We start from the raw sequence: 21047 nt of genomic DNA on the forward strand, positions 1-21047 counted from the left end.
GTTGCTGAGAAATCCAGTTTCAATCCATTTTACTTTTAAATAAGGAAAGCAAAATTCAATAAACAGCCAGGAACTAGAAAAATAAGAATTTTTAGCACTTGATATGACTTCAGAAAGATGTTCAAGTGCTCATTTTGTTTCACAACTGGGAGGAAAAGCATATGGACTGTCCATGTTGATTAAATAAGCTTTATAAAGTTTTTGTCCACAACAGAACTGCTCTGAGACTGGAGCTATAGCTGACAAGCAGATATAATTAACACGAGGAAGCTTTCTTGAAGTATTGCAAATGCATTTTGCTCATTTCTAATTATTAACTAGACTGGTAAAGGTCAGAAAAATATTTAGCATAATCTTTAAAAAAAAGCCGCATCCAAGATTGAATAAGTAGTTAGAAATGACAAAGCCTTTTCTAGAAATTATTTCTGATCTCTAGTTTTTTTTAGACTTTATAATAACATATAGCAAATGCCAAGATGAGTCAGCTCAGCTACTTAACCGATGGGGTTGAATCCTGTATAAGGAGCAAGGCAGAAGACAAATGGAAAAATAAACATTAAAGGGCACATTAAAATATGTGAGTCACCAATTTGTGCTTGAGGAGCCTAACCTGGGAAGTAATTACCAAGTGTCAAAACCATATTAGAAGATATAATACATAGACAACAATGAACCATAACTTGCTTATCTATTTTAATCCATAAACAGGAAGGCAATTTTTCTCTCCAGCAACCATATGAAGCAGAGAAGAAATCCCTCTCCATATCATGCCCCACCTCTTACAATGGGAAAGAAGAAAATATTTACAAACTTTAGAAACATCTTTTGAGTTACATTCACAGTCACCTGAATAGTTATGATTCATATGACTGCATGATAGAATTTTAAACTGAACAACAGTCACCGTAATTACCAAACCGTTGACTCAATTATTTTATCATTTTCTTACTATTCACCATTCTGATCTCTTTTTAAAAAGAATTACAGGAAATCATAATGTTCTTTTTAATTCCCCAGCCAGAATCATGAATCAGTCACAACCACAGCAATATGCAGTAGCATCAGTGCTTCTTGTAAATTCCTTGCTTTCATTTCGCATTGCTCCAGGTTATGACAATTTACCTTTTCTATTGGATCTTACAAAAGAAAGGACAACTGCCTCCTTTTCTCTTCCTTGGAAGCCATCCACGGATTTAATCTCCAGCTCTGGAAATTTATGACACAGATGTTTTCTTAGCATGTCCACCTGAAAAACAAAGCACTTATTGGCATAGGAAATGAATGCCGTTTTACTGAAAAAGTCCTCTCTTTCCAAAAGTAAACAATTAGAACTTAAGCATCTAATATATGGGAAGGCAGACTGCTACAAAAAGGAACAAAAAGCTACATCCGATGTTCATTCTTGTCTAACACATTATTTCTATATGATCTACAGCCCAGAGCGTGGAATGGGGATCGTCCTAATTTACTGTAGACCAGTAGATGATTGGAAGCAATTGCTAGGTCTACACCAAGCAGCTCACAGAACATGTAAGTCCATAGAGATCAAGAAAATAGAATAAAGTTCTGCCTCTACCTCACTGAATTTATTTAATGTTAATGAAAGTAATTTTGGTCCCTGAAGATCCAAGTCAGTTTCATTTTCGTTTGTGCTTATTGTGGGGTCACTGGTGCTCTTTTTAGCTTGGTGATTTTCTTTCAGACATTTCATTACCAAACTAGATAGCATCATCAATGCTAGCATGTTTCCTTCTATTGTTTTGCGGGCTTTCAATTTTTATTCAATATGACATGTTTCTTAATATATGGCAATGGATGCACTAACCTGAAGATTGTAAGGAGCAATGACAGCTATATCTTTGGCTTTCACACCAGCTTCTATCAAAGCATCTATATGCAAACCGCTAAGCTGTATCTCACCTGGGAACAAGGAACAAGCACCTTTAAGGTTGAAGAAGCGGGCACGCAGGTTCAATTAGAAAACCGAATAGAGCTTTAAACTTCATTCCACATTCTAAATAATAGAAAAACCAGCAGCGTGTGTATAATCACCTAGTACAGACATGCCAAACTCACGACGTCACGTGACGTTGCGCAACGTATCGGGATGGTTTTGCCATTGCTGGCAATGGGGTGGGCGCGGCTTCCGAATGACACGTCCAACCCGCGGGCCGGCAGTTTGACACCACTGACTGAGTATATAAGCACAGGTTTATTTGCTAGGAATTCAAAGGTTATAGGAAGCCAAAAGAAAATAAAGGTTTTCTCATTATATGGGTTTCCCACTGCTATGCCATAGGTCCCCTTGCTAAGGATTCATGTCCTTGATTTAGATGATGATCTGTGGTTGGGCATATGGCAAACCAAGTAGCATTCTTTTGTTCAATTTATTCATTCACCAGGCACTTGCTGGTCCACATCTCATCACATGAAAAAAGAGCTGTCCACAACTGTTCCTTGGCAAATTTAGCAAGGGTACATGTACATACCAAAACATAAAATGGTCCTCATTCACATGTGTCATATGCTGTACATAGTAAACAAAAAAACATTTTTAAAAGCTACTTTATTTATTTGCACTGTTTACAAACTGCCCCAGTTTACGTGACTCTGGGAAGTGCACCTTAGCAAACTAATATCGAATGAGTATTTCCTACCTAGAAAACCAAATTGAAATTATAGTAAGGAAACTTCATAAAGGCAAGTAAAATAGATGTGTGCCAGAAAAAAAGCATCACTGGTACCTGTCCATACAACTTGTCCAGCTGTTACCAAGATGTAAGTTGTATTACTGGAGACCAGTAGATTGGTCTGGGCCAGGGGTAGGCAATCTTGGCTCTCTTATGACTCGTGGACTTCAACTCCCAGAATTCCTGAGCCAGCATGGCTCAGCTTGGAAACCTCTCCCTTTCCCCTCAGCATGGCTGGCTCAGGAATTCTGGGAGTTGAAGTCCACGAGTCATAAAAGAGCCAAGGTTGCCTACCCCTGGTCTGGGCTTTCAGCTTGGCCATGGGAACTCTACTCCTACCTATTATTTAGAATGCCATCACAACTTTGTATTTAAGCCTAGGGTACAGGTAAGAAATTTGTGCTTATCCAGAAGGTGGTTTTTATTGCTATTGTTATTATTATTGTAATTGTTATTATGGTGATTCAGAAGGTAACAGACTACAACTCCCACCATCTCTGATCCCTGTTAAAGCAAAATGGAATTTAACAGTATCTGGAGAATTTAAAATTCTCCATCCCTGCCCCTCCCTCACACGTCCCAGTTCTTTTCTATAACAAGACTAATCATGGAATCCCACCCCCATCACCAGCTATTTTTTCCTCTAGTTAGAAGAACAATAAACACTTTTCTACATTCTTCATGTTTATTATTCATGATCTATTGCCCTTTGCACAAAGTTTGGGATCAAGACTTATTTTCCTAAAAAAGATCTGATTCCTTTTATGTTGAAGTAGGCAAGAAACCAATACTTTATAAAGATTCTCCTAGCAGATTGAGCTATTTTTAAAGAATTGCTCAAAAACCTGACATTATTTCAAATTTACATAAGCAGCCTTATTCAAGTCCAGAGAATCAAATGTTCCTGCATATAAAAAATATAAATGACTGTGTCTAATGAGACAGATATGGACTAGATTACTATATTTTTTTTTGTTTAAAAAGTGGGAATGAAATAATACTGCAGACTACTTGACATTCACTTATGCATCAATGCTCACATGAGACTATTTAGGGCTGCAACCCTATGGACATATGTTAAAAAACAGATGCCAGGGAAAACAGTGGGCATCATGTCAGAGAAAACATGAGTATGAACAGCTTCTAAAATGTGTGTTATTTGCCTTCAATTTTGGCCTCCATTCTTTGTACTCATAAAATTTCAAAGCTAAGTTAATTATAATCCACCACAATTGATTTCTACCTAAAACCTATGAGCATGTTTTCTACCAGTTTGGTAGTCTTTTGTTCCACCAAGGCTAGATTTCATTCACTTAATTCATGGAAATGTACAGGAAAGTCCTCCTTCTGATCTGATAAAGCAGCTCCTTCTTTTTAAAAACCTCATAGCAGCTTTGCAAGCTGCTTCAATCCCATGTGCATGCCCAGCCATTTCATTGCAACATTGGTTTCTATTTTTTCAGACTACTCATGAAGCCCAATTTAAAATTCTGTCACTTTTAACTAAGGGGGTACAAAGTTCAAATTTATGAAACTAAGTAATAGTTAGAATTTTGCTGCTTCTAGTCACAACCAAAATTGTACTACCTTCTGTCTCTTTCTTGCTCCATTTTATATTTTATATTGACTCATTAGTCATACTATAGTACAATGTAATATGGATGGAATTTTTGGTATGTGAAAAGAATCTGATGAATCTATTTCTCTTGCAGTTACTACTTGCATTTGGACCCCTCCCAAAAAAGAAACAACCCACCCAGAAACTATAGTCTGAAAACAGTCTTGGAAGCCATGGCTAATTTAAATAAGTTATTCATCTGCCTAAGGATTTAATATATGTAATTCAAGCATGACATGCAAGAAATTTCCTGATATATTCAACTATTTCCACTTGTACCTGTGATTGTGCATATAGTATTTCAGTCAATAGCTCAAATTTTATAATACTTTTCTGGTAGAAGGAAACTTTTTTACCTAGCATCAGCTGGTATTGCAAAACCACTACACAGGTAATATAAACTGAAGGGGCAGTTTTTGAAAAAAAGGTGCCACATAGGAAACAAAAATCATGAAGCAGAGTAAATGATGGTACCTGGGTTTCCTCTAGACTGTTCTTCTTCTACTTCAAGTTCAAATAAGCCACAATCAGCCGTATCTATAAGCAGCAATGGGATACTGGTCTCTTCTGTGGGGGACACTCCTGGCAAGTCTCTGTCAAGTTATTAAAACGAATTACACAAATTATTTTTGCAAGAAGCTGTAAGCTCATTTTATTTTCTCTCTGCAACTATGAGACCTTGGAACCTATTCTTAGTTATTATGTGGAAACAAACAATACATGCAGCCTGATGGGAACATAAATTAGCACATATGGTGTTCCTGTTTAACAGCAGCATTGCTTCTAGTAACGCATACATCAAGCAAATTACAGAATAGGGCAGTTAAAATTATTTTTAATGAAAGCAAAGAATAAAATTATAGACGAAAGCTTTCACAGAATACAACTGCTTCCTTTGCTCAGAAGCAAAAGAAGTGTGCTTTGATTTATTGCTGGAGACAGTAACGTGACAGCTGTGATATTAGAAAAAGATACACTCTGTGAGTCTAATAACCGTAAAAAGATGTTGTTTGTACTTAAAAGAGCCGTATTAATCATCAATGTTACAGAACTACAGTTGTTCCTTGTATACCTAATTTCTGAATAAACACATGGAAATAATTTTAAGGGATGCAAGGATGAATATGATTTGAAGTATGAGAATGTAATTCATTTTTTAAAAATTTGGTTATGTACAGAAGCTATTGATAAGAAAGGACTCAGAATATAAGATCATAATACTAGATGATCAGATATAATTGTGAGGAGTGCAAATGAGAATACAAAGATGTAAAAGAGAGGTTTACCTCACCTCCCACCTCCCAGTGACTCCAGGGGACCCAGTTCCCATCAAACCTGCAAGCTACATAGCCCAGCTCCTTCTGCCCCTTGGCATTATATTTCGTTTGTACAATAATGTCAAAGCAACTGACACTTGGAAGTATATTGATACTTACCAGTATATAGATAAACAGGAGTAATACAAATATGGCTTGCCCTGTCATAGCTATGAAGAAATTCTCTATAGGTACATGAAGGACTAGAGTTGTATCAAACCCCTTCTCCAAATGAAGAAGTTGTTGCTCCTGTTATTAAGTATTAAAAGTATTATGTTTTTAAGTATTAAATAACCAAGTTACAATTTTGGATTGCCCAGGAACTGTGATGAATATTAATTGTATTGGTTCAAACAAAGTGGTTTCAGAAATCATAGCTTAAAGTCAACATATTTTAAACTCCAGTTACTATTCAGTACAGTCTGCTGGTCTACATAATAAGAGAAAAAGTTGTAAGCTAAAAGTGGAAATGACAACAAACTTCCCACCCACCGAAAAGGATGGAGGTTTCTCAGCATGAATATGCACTGAAGCAGTCTTGTTGAAGATCTCTGACTAGAATGTTAAGTTTAATGGACATAATTTGTTCAAAACTGCATTTGCAAGTTGTTCCTAATAGCATTTTCTCCAAAGACCAATTCTTTGTTCTGGATGGAGAAGTAAGCAATTACTGTACTGATTTTTAAAAAACAACAACAAAAAAACAAGTATTTCTGCATTATCCTATTGCAAGGTCTCAGATACAGAGCTGGTCTCTCACACATTGGTCAATATACAGAGACAATGCCAGCGAGGTTACTGAAGCTTTTGTTCTTCTCTACTTATACTCTTTTTTCAACCCCATTTTTGTTCTTTTAAAATAATTCCATCTGCAGAGAAAATCATGCCAAAAGATTCTTATATCAAATAACTCTCCCTTCAACATTTAGATGCAATCTTTATGAGATTAAAGCTACTGGGACAGCAAACCAATTCTCACTTTACCATCAGCAGTTATTAAGGAATGCAAAGGAGAATTGGTTAAAAACGCTAATTTAAAAAGAAAGATACACATTGCCCGATCAGGGTTTTGTCTATTTATGAAAACAGTGCTGGGTTGTGAGAAAAGTTAAGATGAATGTATCATCAATAAGAGCAGTTTTTCTTTTTGCCTTCTCTTGATTCTGGGGTTCGACATTCCCAAAGAAACAACTTAATATTTTTTTATAACCAAGTTCCCTTCGCGCCAGAGTAACATAAACTAGCAGTTCCTGACAGTGTGGAATCATTAATTGTCCATGTTAAGAATAATATATGGTATTTCTGTATGTCTGTAGCAAAAACTGAATTCTCAGCACATCTCCAATTTACTGAGACTTGAACTTTTTAAAGTAATCTGAGCTTTCACGTCTTGGTGGTCAGAGACAGCAATCACCCAAACAAAGCCTTAAAATATTCCAAAGTTGGGCTAGCTCAGGGGTAGGCAACCTTGGCTCTTTTATGACTCGTGGACTTCAACTCCCAGAATTCCTGAGCCAGCAAAGAGCCAAGGTTGCCTACCCTGGGCTAGCTAATGGCAAATTACTTTCAGAAACTCACACTAGCTTCCCAGAAAAGGAAGCTCATTTTATTAGCCTTCCACAACAACATTTTTTCTTTGTATTAATAGCAGATTAAATATAAATCAGAATTTATGTTAGCACCTCAAGTTAAGCTATTGCAATTAACTGGTGCACGATTTGTCCTAAGGCACAAAATCTGATCTAAATTTATACGTATTCTACTAAGTAGCTCCACTTTTCATTTTTTTTAAAGTAATAAAAATAGTACCACAAAACTGGAGGTTATAGGAAACAGCTTTCCAGAAAAAAAGGCATCTTGTGGGGTGTTTTTAATCTACTAATCTAATTTTGAGTCAGGATTTTGAACTGGAATATATTTATCCACCAAAGCTCTGAATCGACATTCAGCGCTTCGGCGGGAAACATTTAGAATTCCAACATTCATGATCTATTTGGTTAGTATGTGACTTGCAGGCTTTTGGAGTATTCATAGGGACAAGTTTTCAAATTTAATCTGTGGAGAATGTAAATAAATATTGGCCTCTCTGTCACTATCTAAGGCTTCTTTGCACTGTTTACACCGCAAAATGTATTCTTTACAACCCAAAATACAAATTAAATGTGGACATTAAGCCAACAGTTATCATGGCTGAGATCCTTTTTAATAATGGATAGCATTTTAATATTATTGCTGTGTAAATGGATTTATTACAAGCAGGTATGGCAGCTCACAAAAAGCAGCATGAAAGGAATGCAACAATTGTAAAAATCTTTGCAACAAGATTAGACCCTTTCATTTTTCACAAGAGTACCAATAGACTAAAATGATTAAGAAAAGCAAATAATGGACTTCCCCATGTGTTTGAAAAGCTGAAAACAAAGATGCAATTGAGCCAGTGTTACGTGTTCTGCAAAATTCTGCTGAGAAAACGCTTATGGAATATGATGGTACACATTTCAGAATAATGTACCTAACATTCTGCCGAGTCCAGTTGGAATTATTTATACCAGTGATGGCGAATCTTTTAGAGACCGAGTGCCCAAACTGCAACACAAAACCCACTTATGCATCATCGAGTGCTGGGTGGGTGTAGCCCATTGGGTGGGTGTGGCCCATTGGATGGGCGTGGCTGCGGTGGTAATAGCAGACTGGGTGGGACTAAAAAGTTAAATCAATCAATTCCAACTTTGCAAGATCTTTTTTTTCCCCCCGCAAGAAGTTGAAATTGACTGATTGAACCTTTTTTTTTTTGTACACTGGCCTAAAGCAAAAAGGTTTTATAAAACCCAGCTGAAAGCCTAGGACTGGGGCAATGGCACGCGTGCCCACAGAGAGGGCTCTGAGTGCTGCCTCTGGCACCTGTGCCATAGGTTCGCCACCACTGATTTATACTTTTCCTTAATACTGAAATGGCTGTTAAAACTGCAATTGTGCATGCTTCTTTGAACACAGTAAGGTAAAAACCAAGCACATTGTTGGGGGGGGGGGCAGAGTGTGATTTAATAACACTGCGTGTAACCCCCTCTGTACAGCTTGTAAAATTTGAGTAGTTTTGCCAAAGTCTTTTTATCTCCCATCTTGTATTTTCTTATAACCTGGTGATTAGAAAGAGGGGATCAGAAAATTTCAGGCCAAGAGACTTTCATAGAGCTTAGCAAAGGCAGCAAAAATTTATGGCCCCTACTTGTGACACAAACATCTTCCTTCTCTCAAAGCAGCAACTCATTTTTATAGTTGACAATTTTTTTCACAGACTTTAAAAAATATTTCACTTCATTGGCCATCAATATTATGTCCTGAAATTATTTTCTTAGTGATTTAAATCCCTGATATATCGTATTTTCCGGCGTATAAGACGACTTTCTAAAGCGTGGAAATCGGCACTGAAGTCGGGGGTCGTCTTATATGCTGAGTCGTCTTATACACTGGAAATTATAGTAGTTTCTGGCACATAAGATGACTTTCTAGGCATGGAAATCGGCGCCGAAGTCGGGGGTCATCTTATATGCCGGGTCGCCTTATACGCTGGAAAATACGGTAATTTCCTTTCCACACTATCTGGATGAAAATGTTCCCTGAATTGTATCTATTTTTGTTTTAAAAAACCAAACCTTTCCTTGTGTGACCTAGTTTTATATTTTAGGAGCTATAAAGTGAAATACATATGCCGATCCCTATTAATACAACTGTAAATGATACATTGGTTCATGGCAGAAAAAAATCACTTTTTCTAACAAATGAGGAAATGGATTGTTACAACATACAATGAAGTGCCATATTCCAAAACTTCTTCAATCTTGGTCTTTCTAAATATTGGTGTAATTTATTATTTTCTTAACAAATAGACACATACACAAGCTTTGGATTATAGCTAAATTCGTCACTAAAAAAAAATGCAAATATAGCTTCACAGTTTATTTTTGTTTCCTAGCTCTTCTATTCTCTTATTCAGTTTCCATTTTTAAATTTTAAAAACTCTAGGATTGGATGTCCTCTGAAAATCTTTGATCACACATCCATGAACCAATGTATCATTTTACTTCATTTAGCTGAGAAATACTGTAATCAATCTAAGGATGCCCTCTATGTAGCCCTCATAGGTTAGAGGGAAGCCTTTGACTCTATACCAGTGGTGGCGAACCTATGGTATGGGTGCCAGAGGCGGCACTTGGAGCCCTCTCTGTGGGCATATGTGCCGTTGCCCCAGCCTTGCCTCCCCCCGTAACCCCTCCTCACCAGCAGCCCCCCTGGAGGAGAGTCGCCCCCAAGCGTGGCCCATGTGGAGCAGCAAAGCCAAGGACATGGCAGCCAGGCAGCGTAGTGAAGACTCTGCCCTCACACCCCATCGCGCACAGTTGATGCTGCAAGGCGTGGGGAGAGGATGGCCGCTATGGCACTACTGGGCTGCCTGGGCGATCTGCGGCGGGCCCTGCAGGCAGTGAGTGGCCCTGCAGGCAAGCGGGGTGGGGCAGAGCGGGGGCAGGGTGGGGGCGAGGCCAGTTTTTGGGCACTCGGTCTCTAAAAGGTTCACCATCACTGTTCTATACCATGATAAAAACTCTGAAGAAATTAGATACCACAACATCCTCTTTTAAACTAATAATGCTATTGCGTCATGGTATTACTATTCAAGTTAAGGGCAATATTGCTGATGACTTAATTAAATGTGTCTCTACTTGCAAAGTGTTAAACAAGACAATATTCTTCCTCACTACTGTTCAATTTTTACATTAACAATAGTGCTAAGAGTTTGCTAAGTTAGAATTACATCCACCCTGTCTTGCCCACTACCCCATCTCTATTCTTCTTTATGGTGAAGATGAAGTCCTACTCTCTAAACCAGACTCTCAAAGACATCTTAAAGCTCTATTGCTTTACTGCTCCAGAAAATGCCTCAAAATAAATTATTCTAAAACAAAGGTATTGGTATCCTCCGGGAAACACTTTAAAGCTCTAATTGGATGATTAGCAGCAAACTTAACAAGCAGGTTAAATCCTTTAAGTATCTAGATATCTATTTTCAATCGTCTACTTGCAAGTCTATTCACGCAAGAAAGCTACTAGCAAGAATCCAAGAAGCATCTCTTGCGATCACTAAATTTGCAGATCTGGAAATAATGATCTTTCCGAAGCTATTAAACTATTTTAAATTAAAGTTCTGGGCATGATGTTATATGGTGCTCAGTATCTATAAGGAGTCCTCTAGCTTAAAAGCAATTTAAGTCAAAATTTTTAAAAAATCTTATTACAAGTCCCTTGTTCAATTTCTTATGCTACAATCTGACTGGAACGTTAGCTGCATTTCTCTTGGGGCTCAATTTTGTTGTCCTAGGATCTGGCTGAAGGAATCCTAGGAAGGAAATTGCTTTGTCCATCTCACCATGCTAGATAGGTTCTCTGCTACCCTAAAAAGGCATATTAGTGATAACACAATTGTTTCTCTTCTCTGGACTAACCCTAGATCAGTGGTGGCGAACCTATGGCACGGGTGGGTACACGTGCCATTGCCCCAGCCTTGCCTCCCCTCGTGACCCCTTCCTCTCCAGCAGCCCCCCTGAAGAAAAGTCACCCTCAAGCGTAGCCCACATGGAGCAGTGCAGCCAAAGACATGCAGCCAGGCAGCGTAGACAAGACTCAAATAGGACCCCATCATGCAGTTGATGCTGCAGGACACGGGCAGAGGGTGTGGCTGCCATAGCGCTGCTGGGCTCCCTTGGCGATCTGCGACGGGCCCTAGAGGTGGTGAGTGGTCCTGTGAGCAGGGCAGAGTGGGGGCGGAGCAGGGAAATGGAGTGGGGACGGGGCCAGTTTTTGGGCACTCGGTCTCTAAAAGGTTCGCCATCACTGCCCTAGATATTTCTTCAATATTATATATGTCCCTCATAGGAGACTATTACAACAGCCTGGGCATTATTTATTAGACCAAAACCTGGCAGATATATACGTTTTCCACATGAAAGCCATAATTATTTTCAGACATGGGGGTAGAATCTGTTTCACATTTTCTAGTAAAATGTCGGCTGTATCCCCAATGATGATAGAACTTAATATTTCCTGGTTGCTTTGCCACTGTGATCAGGAGACCATGAACCTTCTTTTGGTGACCCCTCTTCAGAAATCTATAAGAAAGTTTCAAAATTTCTTTCGAAAGCTATAACTCTTAGAAACCATCTGGTTCCTCCATCATGTTATTAATTACTGGGTATTGTCTCAGGATTTTCTTGCAATTTTTAAAATTCTTTTATAATATGTTGTTTTTTTCTTGTGTTTGCTCTTGGACTATAAATAAACTTCGAATGCTTAAATTTTAGAAGTTAAGTGAGGTCCCAAAGTGGGGACCTCTCCTTCAAGGCATGCCTAGGGCCCAAACCCCGTATAGACATGAACCCTGGCATCTCTGTTGTTTTTCTTGTTGTACTTTAAGCGATGATTTGACTCAAATGAATAAAGGAATGAGTCAGGAATATTACTGTAATGAACAGGCAAACTCCCCTGTCAACCAACAGCCAGACAGTGTCAGAGTTAAAACTACTTCTCTTTTAAACAGGGTGATATGTCACTCCCTTCCCTTTCTAGGTAGAAGTTTTGTTTATTTTAGGATATCCCACATGGATCCCCAGAGAAGGAAAGAAGGAAGAGAAGAGAAACAGGGAGCTAACATTCTCTTCTAAGTTTCAATAAAAATTGGAATTTGCTGGGAAGGTTGTCAGCAAGTCTAACAGCATGACAGCTGGTGGGCCAACAGTGACAACGATTTCAAGCCTACAACATGCCTTCAGCTGCTGAACAAAACTTGCATGTTGTAACCTTCAGTGCAGAAATCAGCTCTTTGCCAGCTGAAAATGGGGCAAAAGGCTGCTTGCTAGAACAGTGCTAGAGGAAAAGATTTAGTGCAGTCAGGAGAAGTCTGCATTAGCTTTAAATATTAAAAGGCAGCATCGATATAACATTTGGGCAGAAAAAAAGCAAGTAAACAAGCTATAGGTCACTTACTTCAGTAAATGTTGTGCGACAGAACAGTGAGCTGAGAGGCGACCATCGTACATCTCAGTGGAAGCCCATTGCATTATGGCTTGGTGCATTCGATACTGCACAGTGAGCATCTTCACAACACGGTCCCCGTATTTCTGAGTCAGCCGTTCCATTAAGCTAAGAGAAAGGCCTTGTGCGGCAGCCCTGCACCAAGGGAGCAATTAAAACAAAGTGAAAAGAAAAAGGCATTCAAAGACTGCAACAAAGGCCACACTGGTTGCTTTACTTCCATCTCTGCCTGTCATATTTAGAGGGGTTTTTTTTAAAAAAAAGGAATGATTGCAACGTGTAACTGAATATCTGATTCACATCCTGATCTACACGTAGAGAATGTCTGAATATTCACTTGCATTTTTCTCCTTCCATAATGTACAAGGGATCCAACGGCATAATTCACCAAAGGCTATGGCAATGGAAGCGAAATGCCTCAAATGTTACTTAATATCACAGACTTCCAGATAGAGACTGTATCACACAGCAACTGCATTCTTGGCAACGTATAAACCTTGGAACAGAAAACCTGATAAATGATTGGAAAGTGTCAAGAAAAGTTTCATTTTTACAGCAGTCCTGCCCCAAATGGCACCTGGATGTAGAAAATGTCAGCCAACTGTTAGTGATAAAAGAACAACAGATTATAGTGCTCACATACAATGGCTTCATGATATAAGCCCAAATTCCATGGGCTTGTAGCAGGTTCAATGAGAAGCAGAGCTTGACTCCTGATGAATGCATCCATCCATATTATGGAAATAGTTTGCTGTCATTTTCTTCTGCAAGGATATTTCAATGTTTCAGTCAAAGCCAAGAGGCTCTGGAATTCCTAGGTGGACTTCTGGTTAGCTAGAGATGTCAGACTGCCCCCTAAAGAAAAATTCCATCGCTGTGTAGAATTTATTCATTCACTTATTTTTCAAGCAGCTCAACTCTAATTATTCTGGATCGCTTCACATATAAAACAGTAAAAATCAAAATAAAACCCCAGCAGTAGTGTCATGTGGAGGGAACAACAACCAACTCTCCTATACCCACACAGAGGAAATAGACAACAGGGTCCCTCAGTCACCTAACTCAAGACCTGGAGAAGGACCCGTGGTTTTACTGCTTTTTTTAAAAGGCAGTATGGGGGGGGGGGGAGAGAGAGAGCATACAAATTTTTTGGGGGGGGGGTGATGTTGTTCCAGAGGGCAAGTGCTAGGACATTGAAGGGCTGCCTCCTGAGTCCTATTAGATTATACAGCTGGACAACGAGAGAGACAATTCTGCCGACTCTTACCCAGATAAAGAGAAATCAGGAGACATAGGTCATTCCCAAATAACCTTTTAGGGTTATTGGCCATGTAAAAGGCTTTAAAAGTGACCATCAGCACTTTGAATTGTGCCTAGAAGCCAAATGGCAACCACTCCAGCTTACAGAGCCTGGGTATTTATATAGACATGGCATAGTCCTTTATTGATGACCACATTATAGGTAACACTCAAACTGTGACCACAATTGAGCCCAAAATTTCTGTTGCTGAGCAAGACAGTTATTAAGTGCCCCATTTCTCGCCACAGTTATTAAGTGAATCAGCTGTTAAATGAATCTGGCTTCCCCATTGAGAGCTGCAATGTCCCAGGGTCTTGTGATCACCTTTTGCAACCTTCTGATCACAAGACCCTGGGACATTGCAGCTCTCAAAAAATGTGAACCAGCTGCCAAGCACATGAATTTTGATTATGCAACCATGAGGATGCTGCAATAGTCATAAGTGTGAACAATGATCATGTGTCAGTTTTTTCAATGCTGCTGTAACTTTGAACAATCACTAAATGAACAGTTGTAAGTCAAGGACTACCTATACTGCATTTGCTACTAAGCAGCTTGTGGATTTTAAAGGCAACTCCATGTACAGTGTATTGAAACAGTTCATTTGCAAAGTGATCAGGGAACGAGAGACCATGTGAATGATTTCAAAGTCCATCAAAGGGCACAACTGGTGCATAGAATGAACTTGTTCAAAGCCTGCCTTACCAAAGGTGCCTCTTCATGTTTCAGCAGCAGCTGTAAATCCAAAAGGACTCCCAGATTGCACACTAGATCCAAACCAAGTAGTGTAACCCTTTTTGTGGCCAAAGAGGTTCAAACACCCAAAGTCACTCTGTCTTCCTAGAGTTGAATCTGAGCTTATCCTTCCCTATTCAAACCTTCATAGCCTTTAGCTACTGCAGTGGTTCTCAACCTGTGGGTCGGGACCCCATTTGGGGTCGAACGACCATTTCACGGGGGTCGCCAAACAACGCAGTCCGCCATTTTTTTCCCCTTTTCCTTAGCTGTGCTACTCCCTTTTATTCTATTGGCTTTTGAAAGCCAATAGAATAGACTCTCTTGAATAGAGTCTAATTCTATTGGCTTTCAAAAGCCAATAGGAATTGTCCAGGCTGTCTCTGCCCTGCTGAGCCCGCCAAAAGTCCCATTCTGCAAACGGTGCTGCACCAGTTGAGTAGTCCTCGACTTACGACCGGTTGAGTAGTCCTCGACTTACGACCGGTTGGGGGTCGCAGCATTAAAAAGGTTGAGAACCACTGAGCTACTGGGACATGACTTTAATGGCATTGCTTCATGCTGGCCTGGCCTAAGATACGTAATTAAATATTATCAGCACACTGATGGATGATTTGATTCAGCAGTTTCATGTATATATTAAATGGGGGGGGAGGGAATAGAGCACTGACACCCCAAAGGGCACTGGTGCTTAGGAGCATTGGACGCAACCATTCTTCCTAGTCCAAGAAGGGCTAGGACCAACAGAGAATAGAGAACTACTGTAATACCATGTCTCCCATATTCTGCAATCAGACCAGACAAATTTTCCGAGAGACCACAAAGGACCAGAATGGGGCATCTGTCCCACTCTGTCTCTGCCTCTCTCAAGTGTGATCATTACAATCTTCAAAAATGTTTTCCTCCAAGCCCTCTGCAAGTACAATCAAACCACCATGAAATGAGCTGGTTATTTTTTAAGCACAGCAAACCCTTCTCAGCACCGCTAAGTTTTCAGTCCAAAAAGTGCTAAACGAGAGTCTATAATGATACAGAGGAGAAAGGATGCGAAAGAGAAAGGAAAACTGCTGATACCTGTCCCATTCCAGTATGTTCAACACTGCTCACAAAACTGTTAGATGAAATACGAAGCAAGTCCAGGGCTGTCTCACAGTTAAAGCCTTTTTGCTTTAATGCCAGGTAATAAATGATCTAAAGTATTCATTTTAATGGAACCTCATAAAAGTGAAGAACCAATAAAGCTCACCATGTGTCTGAAATATAACTTTTATATACAATAAGACTGTCCAACTGTGCCCAAGGCATTGAGCAATACACTGTGGGGACATATAACACTTTGTAAGGTGAATTCATTACAAAGAGATTTTCCCCCTTTTAAATAATTTACCCTTGGTCCTAGTCAAGACCTGTTCATATTAAAAAACTGGAGAGAAGAAATTATTACTTTGATTTATTCTTTGTTCTCTTGGAATGTCCAGCATTTAAAAGAATATGAACTCATGGGAAGAATCACATATATGTACAAAGAGATCCATTTCTTAGGGATGGTTGTGTAATAATATGGATTTTGAATTCAGAATGTTTGATGTCAAGTAGACCTCATTTGTGGGAGTTTTTCAAAGCTTTTTAAAATTATTTCCAAATTTTATACAAAGCACTGTTCACGAGCAGTTAGCTACGTTTTCTGTTAAACTGCCCCACTGCCTTTAGATGATAAAAAGATAGCATTAGTTATTGATTAAACATGTAAAAATAAACAAATCTGGAGCAAGCCACACAGGCAATTGCCTCTCCATTCCTTGTGAGTCGTATTTTTCCAATAAGTCCATTTTTAATCAGCTTTAAAAAGCCTGGAGTCAAACTTAACGAAACAGAAGGCACAGAGTTAAGCACTAAGCTTTAAAAGAATTACCTTGAGGTAAGATGAGCTGCCGATAAATTTTATAAATAAATAATGAAAAATAAATAGACAAATAAATTAAAAAAAACATGGATTACAATGACAGAGTTTGCATGACACACTGGGCCAAAATTAAATTATAATAGTAGGCATTGATGGTTTAACCTAAAATGTGTTATTTAGGTTAGGTTAGGATTTAACCTTTAAGCCTCAAGTTTTTTTTTTCCTTCAGTCCAATCAATAATTACTTTCAGATACTCTAAACAGAAGGTAACTAAACAGATCGAGATATTCTCAATCTCACTAACAGGTAACAGAAATTTGAAGTCTTTTATGAGAACATGGAGCATTGTACAATCTTACTGATAACTATTGTCCCAGGAGTAGCATCTAAAAACTCTCTTGGATTTTGTTATGTACAATACTTGATATTCTACTTTTCGCATATTTCTCTACTATCCTTTAATTCAAAAGTGCCCGCAGCTTTTGAAAATAATAAGATTGGAACAACAACAACAACAAAAAAAAAAAAAATACTGCCAAAAGTACCACAAAAGTAGAGGGAGGAAAGAGAGGAATAATTGAAGTTACTTTGACGTTTCTGTAGAGCTGGTTTTGAATTATTGATAAGCATTAGCACTAAGTGTTATTAATGCTGAAACCACATGTAAGGAATTGGGGCACGGAAGAGGAATAAAAGGGTAAGACAGATGTCCTTCAATATTAATTAGCAAGTCCAATGGGTAAAATCAATTCCCAATTTTCAGCACCACTGAAGCAATGGATGTACAAATGCTTTGGAAACAAAAGTGTCTCTTGGCTTCCAAGTACTGTAATGCTGCAGCTAAGAACAAAAGCCCAGAAGAGGCACCATTTCAATGGCATTATGATGAGAAAACTTCCTCGCTGGTATGTCATGATTCGAATACTAAACTTCTACCCCATCAGAGCTTTGCTAATCTGCCCCCCCCCTCCAAATATTATTTTGCAGCTTGCTTGAAAACTTCATGATCATAACATTGTTGCTGATGATCATAATATGTTCATATTAACATTTCACACATAAAGAGCATGGAATTAACTGTGAAGGATCACTTTTCCCCTTGAACTAGACTTAATAGATTGGGGTTAGATCAGCTAAACGAGACAAAAAAGCATGAGAGAAAATGGATAAGAAAGAAACTTATGGATACATAGCATTGAATTAAAAACCTTGCTCTTTCTTTTGATTTATAGTGATAAGGCGCTGTAGGGAGGTGGAGTTGATATACCATATACCAGTGGTGGGCAATTATGACCCCATTATGACCTGTGAACTTCAACTCCCAGAACTCCTGAGTTCAGCTAGGAACATATGCAGAAAAAAAAACAGATTGGTTGCTTTGAGAGAGGGGGAGCATGTGATGTTCAGATGAAAACAAGAGAAACTTCCCTCAGGTTTTCTCACTCAAAATGGAAAAGTTGGGACTGATGAAACAGAAACATTTGATGCAAAGCTTGGGGAAGGGGAGGCTTATATAACCCTTCCCAAATTTAGCTTTCCTATCAGCAGGCTTGGAATTCCACACATCTTCCCTCTTTGAAACAACATGTGTTTTATTGCAAAAGCTTACACATCCTAGCATATTTCTAATTGGCTATAATGAAACGCTCTGAATAATTTTCACTGCATGATATATAAATCAGCCATTTCTTTTCTTCTGCCAAATACAGTCAGTAGCCTGACTCACAACATTATATCTTCTCTCCCCTGAGCCCTGAGTCCTAACTTTACAAGTGCACAGATGTTCAGAAAGGAAATTCCTTGGCCTGCCTTCTCCTCTGCCCTGAAGTCCCCAGAAAACTAAAGAATAAGGTAAAAATAGGGCATTTCATACTTCTTCCTCGCTTTTCCTAGCTAAAGAATCAGTCTTGATCATTTAGAGGTTTTTAAAAGATAAAAGGATGTAAGACATCCTTTGTGCTGGGATCATACTGGAAGATTGATGCTGGATAAGCATTAGGCTGATCACACTATGCAAGTTTATTTTGTATAGTGTCACTCTGTCATGCAAATAAACATATATTTATGTCCTCTAACCTTATAATTTGTTGCTCAATTAATTAATTGGGTAATAAACCCCACTGGATTCAGAAACTATTATCAACCCAAAGATACTAAAGAGCCCTTGCTAATTACTACTAATTTCAAATCATCACAATTAGATGGGGGAAGGGGGAGGGGAAGGGTCCCAATGTTTATAGTGTACCAGAGTAATTGGTGACAATAAGCATTTCAGAATATTACTTGTTAGCATATGATGTAACGTAACTAATTACAAACATACTTCATTATTAGTATATTTTGCATCAATGCTTCCTTCTATCTCACTGAAATAACTTCCCAGTTTATCCAAAATATTCCTTTCCAATTTTATACTTGCAAAAGGTTTCATACAAGTGTCAACTCCATTAAACAACTATACTTACTTGGAAGTAAGAAGGGGGATTGGACTTACACCAGAATAGGCGAGAGATAGGAAGATAGCAGCAATCTCTGCAGTTAGCTTAAAAATTAGACCTCTGGAAAACTTCATCCTTGTTCTGCCAAAATGGGGTTTGTCTCTTTTTTTTCCTTCCCAGTGAGGTTCACCTCTCAATCCATCTTCATTGTGGATTTTTCTTGGGGGGGGGAGGGTTGGCTTTTTCTCCTGGAAGGGAGTATGGTGCACAATGTATGTGGAAACCACAACACAGCAGGGTGCCTAATTCCAGAGTGTTCCCTCAAGGAAATCCAGCTAAATGTACTTTCTTGGAATTCCTAGAGGATGGGCGTAATTTGGTGTACTTTCAAGTAACAAAGGCAAGGTTTTTCTATATAAAGGATTTGGTGTAGCCGCTTCCAACAACTGACTCAGAATGTTCTGCTCTAGAAACTTCATCTCTGAGTCAACAACTGCCTCATTCTTTATTCCCAGAATAATAGAATAACAGAGTTGGAAGGGACCTTGGAAGTTTTCTGGTCCAACCCCCTGCTTAAGCAGGAACCCTATAACATTTTAGACCCAATGGTTGTCCAATCTCTTCTTAAAAATCTCCAGTGTTGGAGCACCCGCAAGCTCTGAAGGCAAGTCGTTCCACTGATTAAATTTCTCCTCAGTTCTAGTTTGGTTCTCTCCTTGATTAGTTTCTATCCATTGCTTCTTGTCCTGCCTCCAGGTGTTTTGGAGAATAGATTGATCCCCTTTCCCTTGTTGTCAGATTTCTAACACCAGAATACGGATATGTGAAGCTCAAGATCATTTTACAAACAAGGTATCTTATTTTATAGGCAATTCATTTTAGTTGTTCATTATGAATTCAATTAATGTATTTCTATTTTTTTTCTAGTAAGTATATGTAAACCTGCACACACATACCAGTCTGTGATATGCACAGAATCAGAAGGATATTAAGAGGAATCCCCAGAGCTGTTTTCAGCTAGAGCTGTCAAAATGAATAAGATAAGGAAGTTGGTTCTCATATAGATTTTGCTGCTATCAGGTTTTTTCCTGACCATCTTCCCTTGGGAGAAAATTCTCTTAAATTCAGGGCATCTTTTTTTTAGATAAATACAGTACACAATTACCATTACAATTGAAGTACAGATTGCAAAAAAAAAAATCATATTAAAATAACATTATATGCTTCAAATTATTTGATAAGCACATTTTATGGGTGTTAAAGTGCTTTTGGTGAAGAAAATCTAACACAAGTTAACAATTTTAACACATTAGGAACACACTGTGAATCAGCATTTCAAGTCACTGCAAAACCTGATACAATATACCACAACAAACAGAAATATTGTCCCCACCAAAAACATCTTGTCTCCATTGTTGCTGCAATGAAATGAGTCCAGTTCAGCTGAAAGGGTCTTATAGTCCTGTCACCCAAATAGAAATTTTGATAGTTTGGTCTTGTAAGGCTAATGCAGCAATCTTGGAGTTGAAGTACCTACAGGATAAGCCCCTAACATCCCTATAAATGGGGTGTACAGAAAAAAATGAACCCTGGTTTATATATTTCCTGTTCTATGCAGGCAAAAACTGTTCATTATAAAAAAATATCCTACACTTGTCTTTCAAGACAGCAATTGGTAAAACACTAAATCATAGCAATCATAGCATCATAGCAATCTATATTTATACATTTCAAGCTGTCTTCAATATTTGGCTGACTAAAACTGAAGAGCTGAGCACCTAACTAGACCTCTAGAGCAGTGGTTCTCAACCTTTCTAATGCCGTGACCCCATAATACAGTTCCCCGTGTTGTGGTGACCCCCAAGTGGGTGTGGCCACCAAGAGGGAGTAGGTCAGCTAGGGAAAAGGGAAAAAAATGGCGGACAACATGGTTTGGCGACCCCCATGAAATGGTCGTTCGACC

The 21047-nt window shown here is 38.7% G+C and overlaps 1 protein-coding gene across 1 annotated transcript in view; it reads right to left on the reverse strand.

Annotated features, from left to right (window-relative positions):
* The window catches only part of IGHMBP2 (immunoglobulin mu DNA binding protein 2), a 68376-nt gene that overhangs the window by 10523 nt on the left and 36806 nt on the right, over positions 1-21047 (reverse strand). The window contains exons 9-12 of the mRNA XM_039353256.1: positions 12660-12842; positions 4783-4901; positions 1826-1920; positions 1123-1246 (exon numbers count right to left, since the gene is read on the reverse strand). Of these exons, the coding sequence (XP_039209190.1) occupies positions 1123-1246; positions 1826-1920; positions 4783-4901; positions 12660-12842 (521 nt within the window). The remainder of the gene's footprint in view (positions 1-1122; positions 1247-1825; positions 1921-4782; positions 4902-12659; positions 12843-21047) is intronic.

This window comes from Crotalus tigris, unplaced genomic scaffold (assembly GCF_016545835.1).
Source record: "Crotalus tigris isolate CLP2741 ecotype Arizona unplaced genomic scaffold, ASM1654583v1 scf7180000018504.2861643, whole genome shotgun sequence".
NCBI lineage: Eukaryota > Metazoa > Chordata > Lepidosauria > Squamata > Viperidae > Crotalus > Crotalus tigris.